Here is an 8,617-nt window from a genome sequence, read left to right as displayed (position 1 = left end):
TACATAGCGTTCATTTTAAGTCGAAGTTGTATTATTATTTTTTTCTTTTTTTTTCACTTCCAGATTTGTGACTAAAACATGGTTGAAAAGTCATAAATAATTGCAGTGCATGATTTTAATCGATTTGTATAGGGTTTGTTGAAGCATTGAAGAACTGATCGAAATTTTATGGAATTTGATGAATTTAAGTATAAGTTTCTTAAAAAATGGAAGATTTAAGGCAATATAGTATAGAACAGGCATGTGCTTATAGTATGATAGAGCCTACGCGTTAAGAAGATATCGCAAAATAGGAAAGCAGTCCATACATTACTTCCATTACTTCCTCCATCACATTGAATCAGCCCATATTTATTGCTGTTGAAAATAGTGATTTTGGTACTACATTGGACGAGGCTAGTAAGGTATGACCTTTGATAAGTTCTATTATAGTTTTACGTTTAATTATTTGAAATTTTGTAGAACGCTATTTTCATAGAAACAATATGTGCCGCACCTGGACTGCACGAAGTACAACCGAGAGAAAATTATTGTTAAAGTGAGTACTTATTTTGTTTATTTTTTTCCTTAAATAAGCACCAGGAATCGAAAAAGGGGTTAATAAATGTCGTCTAAGTTTAATCAATAATTTTGTCATGTATATCTAAAAAAATTGCCAAATAATTATTCATTAGGTTTTTTCAACTCAAAAACATTAAATTTCTTCATAAATGGCAGTCGACAATTAAACTGGTAAATTGCTTAGCCAAGAAGAAAAGGAAATCCAAGAAGAGAGTTAATGAAAGAGTGTTACTATATCATTCGATTTACCGTTATTAAAAAGCGCATGTTTTAATTATGTGAAGTGTCTTCAACACTTTAATCCCCATCAAAATACAAGTCATTTTTAGCTGATAATAATTAGTTAATAAATTTATAAGGTATCGTATGATATTATTCTTATTATTTTTAAATCTCAATAGATAGTTATTTTTTTTTAAAGCTTAGAATTACGTGGCGGTCATCATTAAGTCTGTAAGCTAATACTCATTATTTAAAGAAATCGATATCAAAACAATTGTTTCAACACCAATATCCCATCCAACAATATACACTAAGTAACCAATTTATTATTACAAATAGTTTATTATGTTAGAGTTTGCAAAGGCTTCGATTTACGAACCAAGAGGTTTACAGCACAAGTCGAAGGCGACGGCATAAATAAGATTCGTAAAGAAGCCTTTTCGAACGAGGTTGGTATACCATTTTTCCGCCTGAGAACCCAAAATCAAGCGGCGAAGGTGCTATTTTGCAGTAAGAAGGCGGAAAATACATGTTTCTTGTATGATGGCTTACTGGTATGAAATTGAATATAAAGCTAGAATCACTTGCAAAAAAATGTAGCTATCTAATACATATTTATGGTCATTACCAACGGATCTAGTCAGGCATTTAATAAAGCGAGAAATCCTTCTCTTAAAGGATACTACAATTTTTTTTCAAAAAGTCTCTAAAAGACTATATTAACTAAAGACGGGAACTATTAAACCAAGTCAGCCATTCACTAGCAGACGTCACCTGCGGAGTTGTTCTTCGCAAGGCTGGAAAACTCGGTGACCGACGACCCTATATTACCCTCTCGACTCTAAGCATTCAACCAGGAATCACTGATACTCTCCAAGGTTTGCGATGGGCAAACCTATAACAGCTATGAAGGAAAAAAAACTTGAGCCAACGGGACAGCCTCCACTGGACAAGTATCACTAACCCATCTCCCCATCTAAGATCACCAAAACAACTGAATCTGCAAATAAAAAAAGTGCTTTAGACACCAACGTCTTCGACGTTATACCGAAAGACGTTGGGAAAGAGCACTAAAACTAGCTCCAAAGCTTCGGACTTTGTAATTTTTCTCCCGATCAGTCTGGGTCTTTAACAGCAGGCCAGAGAAGATCACCCTGAGGTATCCAGGCAGTCACAATTGCTGTTAACTGCAGTCAAGAAAGAGTTAACTTAAGAAGCTCACCGGTCTTTTTTAGGGCCAATCGGACGTCGAACTACCTTGCCAACAAATATATTAGAACTTAAGAAAGTTGACAGAAAACAGCCTTTAGGGGTCAAAAAAGTTTTAAGCATACGAAAAGTCGCAAGAGGGTGGATTGGAAAAAAAACTTCAAATGTATCTAATAAATACAATTTTACTTAGGCGTCAAGAAACTGACGCAGAAAATTTATCGAGATTGGAAGAGCAGGGTCAAAATCGACAAATAAAGAATCCATTACGTGAGAGATCAGCTTTTTATTGTACTCTCACAGCAATCTCTGAAATCTGTAAAGATCCTACTTCAGTTTTTTTAATGAGTAAAAAATGTATTTGTGTTTTTGTGGCAATAAAAACGTAGGTTCAAGGTCCAGGACTTTGTTGCTCTGGTGATAAAGTTGTGAGATATGAGAAAAAAAATTTTTTTTCAATATAAATTTTTTGGGAGTTTAAAATCATAACAGTTTTAAAAACTAGCCCTTTTTGTGAATTACAAGGGAGAAACTGTAAACCAACGGCTCCTTATGGCCACCAATTATTTTATGGCATAAAGAACGCACGGTACTTTTCAGCATAATTATTGTTTTGAATTTTTACACCTTATTATTTGACCAAATAAACTATATGGATTCCGAAAAAATATGTTTTTAATAAGAAGATTTTTGTTCTGAGATGTGTCAGGAATATGTGTAAAATTTTTAATTGAAAACGTTTTAAATTACATGTCAACACACTACGGTGTTTTATTTAGTAAGTCTCGGGCGAAGCCGAGACAGGGGACTGCTAGTGTAATCATATTTGCCGGGTGCGTCTTGGGTTTCATTATACTTTTTTTCGAAAAGTTGTACCAAATATTAAAACCAAAAATATCGAGAAAAATTGTAAGCAAGAATAAAAGAAGAATTCGACCCCTTCATGATCGTCAAGGGGAGCCTTCTCAAGGAATGGAGCTAAGAAAACGGACTGTATCTGTAATCGACGATGAAATTGAAAGTGCACCTCCTCTTGGTGAGGAAGACGAAGACGAGATAACAAGGGAGCCACAAGAGCGACGGGAACCTCTTTTTTTGCCCTTCATTCTCTGAATTTTAAATAGTTTATTTTTATTTGAAACTTTGCCTGGCTCTTCAGTAGATACTCTTAAAAAGAGTTTAAGTAACAGCTATATTAATCCAAGCCAAAAATGTGGATACATTATCCAAACTTTTTTTGAGTATTTCTATATCTGTGCAAAAGATATATTCATCTGCTTCTGCATTGCACTTTTCAATATCATTTGACTTTCTTTTGTAAATGTATATTTTGGCTATACAATTTGAAAAACTATTACTTTAATGAACTTGGCTCAGTTTTTGTATCGTATGGCCTGACTTTGGGCTAAAAAAAGCTGTGACTTCCGGTTAATAAATTAATAACCTCTGTAAGGCTGATGTTATTAGTACAATTATTAATGTCATTTTCCTTTTGTTTTTGTCTGGTAACTGAAGCTCTGAAATGTTATTTTTGTTTTTGTCAAGATTTTTTAAAGAAGTTTATAATGACCAAACCATTAATAAGAAAAAATTAACTGAATGTGATTTTACCAAAAATTATGTTATGGCAGCGTGTCACCTATCGGATTATTAATGAAAATAAAGTGAGTGAAAAAAAATGGATTCCTGATTTATTTACTATCTTTATAATTAAGTATGAGAATTTTATTCATCTCAGGCTTTTCAACTATGACACAATGTAATTTGCCTACTTATTCCTTTGTTGTGATAGATAATTATCATAATGTTATGAGAATACATCATAGCTAAGAATCAACCATCTCAATTAACTGCTTTTTTTAAAATTATTTCCAAAAGTTATCTAATGCCTTCATTATGAAAACATTTTTCTCTAGAATTATTATATTTCATTTATTTATGGTTTTACATTGGCATACAGTTAATTATCTTAACAAATTGATCTTTATTCTTAAACGTGTCATCAATTGTTTATGAGTTACGTTCAAGGTTATATTTTTCATTCATTTGATTTCTAACAATTTCTTATAATCATAATAACACTGAAAAATTAAAAAAATATTTTTTTGTTCCACAACTCTTTTTATTCTGATTAAAAATAATGGTATTAACCTTAATATATATTAAAGACCAAATATGCGTAACAGATCTCATACGACATGTAAACCTTTGAAAAGCAATTATTAATTAATTAAGAACGAAACTATTTTCCAAGCGTAAATGTATGAATTATTAAATTCTTTGCCACCATGCTTTCTTTACTTAACACTTGATTGCTATATGTTGAAAAATAAAATTAGTAAATTCCGATACAATAAATTTTTGATGACAGTTAAAAGTTTTAATTTAATTTCTTTAATTTTTTGACAGTATAATATTTTATAAACAAGTTCATAAAAAGAGTTATTATAGTTATGTACTTTAGGAAACCATTAAAAAAATGGAACAGATTGGATTAATTTGTCGTAACACTGAATTAACCAATTATCAAGTGGGGTGAAAACAAGCTGTATTTAATACAAAGCCAATATGATTTTTTACTATAATAAGTCACTTTTGTGTTTTTTTTGAAATGTAGAAATAGTTTCAATATCTAATGAACATCTGCGTTAATACATACAATTTTTGGCATACAAATAAATGATTGTGATTATGAGGGGAAAATTGTGACGTACGGTCCTTTTTAGAAAACAATCTACCTATTGCTGTGTTTAATTATTTATTGATCAACTTGTAAAGAGTGCAACGTTTTTCAATGAATATTATATTAACTTGTCAGTATCCATGGTATTGTAGGAGTAAGACATTTTTATACCACTTACTGTTTTTTATTTGAATATAATGATCGTGAAAGTCAACTATGTAGATACTTCCAAAAGTAGAAGAAATTAAATCGTTAAAAAAAGGTAACCACCTATATCTTTAAATATATTACTTCTTGCTTTACAATTGTTAATGCTAGTTGTTTTTTGTGACCCCTACAAAAAAATTTACTCCAAAAAATATTTTACAAAAAATTAATAAATATTATTCTTTCGTTAATATAATTTTCAGGTCATAAAAATACTTTTGAGCAGTGCCTTAGTACACTTTAAAGGCACTTGTGATCAACTGTTGTACCATATTATTTTTTCACTACCAAAAAACATGTATTGTGTCCGTTAATGCTTTGTATCTGAAAATCGTAATATAAAATAAAGATAGAATATCGCCTGATGAGACTCTCAATAAGAATTAGTTGTTATCTGGCCACTAGATTTCGTTGCTGAGGGTTACCAACAAGGCTGGTAAATTTTGTTTTGTCTCGTTCTTCTATAAGTTTAGTATGTACTTGATTACCAGTTTTGGATTCAATTCGTGCTTACGAGAATAAACTAATTCGATACAAATTTTTGGGACCATAGTAAGCTGTAACGCAAAACGGTATTTGGATTAGGCTTATAAGAATCGTAGAAGTATAGTTATACAAAAAAATTTCATAATAGGTTTTGAACGTTATTAATTAATTCATCATCAAAATGATTAATAAATGAAAAAATGAAAAAGTAAAAAAAAAAAATAAGTAATTACATCTTTGAACTAGAAGCTTGCGTTAAATATATACAGTTTTTTATTTGCCCTTGATGCATATGCTTAAAATGTTTGTTCCAAGAGTTGCATCATCCTAAAAATAGAAAAAAATATTCATAAAGGCAAGGGATGCTTCTTTCCAGTTTTTAAAGTCATCAGTCATAAACATAAACACACCGTATGGAACTTAATCAGAATAGTACATTTTTACTAATGATTAATGTAAATTCTGGCATGAAAATTAATGATTTATTAAATGATATTTTTTACCTTGAATTTAAATAGTTTACGCATGTTCTTTTCCACTTCTTAAATACGTAATAATATAAAAACCTATTTTACCATTCACAAATACTACGTTTTCTAACCCTCATTTGCTTGATGAACTATTTTTTAATACATACATAAAAATAATAACTTTTTTATACTATACTTAACAAAAGGTTTTATTGTATAAATAAAATATTTTTCAAAAGTGAGGGGCTGTTGCACCTACGCATTATTCATACAACAAGAAAAGATAAGAACGCTTACAAAAATATTTCTGTTACCAATGCTTGTGTGGGTATCTGTCTGGATTCCTTTAACATAAAACTTTGACGATACAAAAATTCACGAAGTAAAAAATTTACAGAAGAAAAATCAACAGACACGTACTACGTCAGTCGTAATTGCATGCTTCTAATGATAATGGCATTTTAATTTTTCTACCCTTGAACAAATTTTTCTGTAGAAATAATTTATGTAAAGCTAGTTTAAATATGCATACCATAAAGCAAGATGTCTATTATTTTTAATATGCGTTAATATCAAGATATACTTGAGGTTGATAAAAATCACGTAAATAATTTAAGATTGAACGATTGTCTATGGCCTAAGCCTGCATATAGATATCATTTAACGACCCAATAGTCACGTCAACAGTCTTTACGTATATTTGCTTCCAAACAGTGTCTATATGGTATACAAATTTGAAGGACTTCTTTTTATTATATTGTGAGAGTAAAATACTTAGTGTTTGTACACTTTTTGAGCAATAGATACCGCTAGTTGAACTGTTCACGAGAAAGATCAATCCAGTTGAAGTTCAGTTTATCGGCCACATAGAAAGGAGAAAAGCCTTCCAGTTGAAAGTAATTACACCTATTAGACTGTCACTCGTCACTTTCATCTAGTATGTTCTGGAAGAAAGGCAGCAATTCATGCGCTGCTGTTTTAGAGCATAGTAAGATTGTTGTTGAATAAATAACCATTAATTATATTTTCCACTGATCTACTTTGTTCAACAATTTTTTTTCTTATTATTAAACAAGTAATTATTGTTACTGGAAATATTATTTTGTTGGTCAATAGTAATTGAAATGAAGAATTATATAAATCCAAAAAATGTATTTTATTTCTTACGATATTTCGGTAAACTCATTGCTATTTGGCCCTTAAAAATAAATGCTACTAAAAATGAAGTTTTAATCTATAACTTTAAGTGGTGGATTGCTTCTACCAATGTCATAGCATTGTTGATACCGTTAAATCTAGCAGTTTACTATTTTCATGCAGACTCCATCAAAATTACAAGAACGTTTTCAGAGATGACGGCCCTATGTGAAATATTTCTCAATATGTTAGCAAGTAAAGTTATGGAAAAAAATTCCAGGTTAGATTTTTCACTTAAATTTAGTATCACATTCTATTTCAAAACATTTTTCTAACTAAAGTAAGAGAGTTAGGAATGAAATATTTAACAATTCATTGTATTTTCCTAGCTGTGGCTATATTATTTTATAAATAACTTAATAAGTATAAATAATTCTTCATAAAATTGATGAATTTATCAAAAACGCAGATAAACAAGAAGAAGCAGTGATGCAAAAATATGTGAGCCGCTACAAATGTTTCCACATACTTGTCGGTTCATCCTTTATTTTTACAGCAATAATATTTACTTTCATACCTTTGGTATCACTGCAACTACTTCCTGGTGACGTATGGTATCCTTTTTCCACTGACTCTCGAACGCTCATGTGTGTCACGAACCCAAGTTGATATTACAGGAAAAAAGGGAAGTTTATGTTAAAGAGTATTCTCTATTATTAACTTTTTTTTCTTGTATTTAGAGAAAAAGCCTTGTGCTATATAAATAGAGAAAAGTCATTTTTCAATACCTTCTAAGGATTTAAATTTATATTTTCGAAAATCTCGGAGACCTTGAATAGTTTTGTTATGTTCACTACTGTTGTACAGAAAACGATTCGTTTTGAATGAACACAAAGCTCAGTCTGAGCTAAATATATTTCATAGTTCTAATATTGGAGATCTTTTTTCATGTCTCAATTCTTTTTCCTTTGCAAATTTTTTTTACTTATTTGAAAAACTCTAAAAGCATAGACTAATAGGCATCTTAAAAGACATTTTTTACCGGCAAGTCACTAGTAGTTACACTGCAACAAAAACATGACTCATAAACATAAGCGCTGGCCTATTCTGATCGGAAATGATTCTCTCTAATACATAAAAATAAAATCACTTAAGAAAAACTACTATTGCAAAAGTTCGGCTGGGAAAAATCATACTAAAATAGATGAATTAACACTTTGAATTAACAGTTAAAAGTATAATACATAGACTAAAATGAAATCAAAAGAGTGATAAAATTAAATTAAGTATCAAAGTAAGTACAAGCCAAACGCACAAAACTCACAGTAAGCAATAGCTATCCATAAAAGAATACACCACAATAAATTTAGCAGAGCAATATTATTAATTTTTTAAGGAATCCCGATTTACCATGTTATTCCTTATCATTACACTTCTGATTTTACAATTCGCCCACAATAGCCCAAGTTGGCACTTTTTCAATACGTAAAGGGACCCGAGCAAAATAAAAAAAAGCTATAGCTGAGCAAGCCAATTCTTTGAATCGAAGAAAATTTCTTTACCCTCATTCCGTTAAATATTTTTTTAAGAGTAAAAAAATGTAAGTTCATTGAAAATAATATTTTATTAAATTAAAATTTTC

General features: G+C 30.2%; 1 protein-coding gene across 1 annotated transcript; it reads left to right on the top strand.

The window, feature by feature from the left end:
* Positions 1-3,001: 3,001 nt before the first annotated feature.
* LOC149372845 (uncharacterized) lies at positions 3,002-7,589 on the top strand (the record flags this gene model as incomplete). The annotated part of the gene is made up of 4 exons (XM_089598015.1): positions 3,002-3,028; positions 6,642-6,734; positions 7,086-7,255; positions 7,410-7,589. Coding segments are annotated over exons 1-4 (470 nt in total), but the record flags the coding sequence as incomplete, so codon positions are not given.
* Between the last annotated feature and the right edge of the window lie 1,028 nt (positions 7,590-8,617).

This window comes from Copidosoma floridanum, unplaced genomic scaffold (genome assembly GCF_036245765.1).
Source record: "Copidosoma floridanum isolate Cflo_tuat_1 unplaced genomic scaffold, Cflo_Japanese_pri ptg000129l, whole genome shotgun sequence".
Classification (NCBI taxonomy): Eukaryota; Metazoa; Arthropoda; class Insecta; order Hymenoptera; family Encyrtidae; genus Copidosoma; species Copidosoma floridanum.
This window is presented reverse-complemented; position numbering and strand designations above follow the sequence as displayed.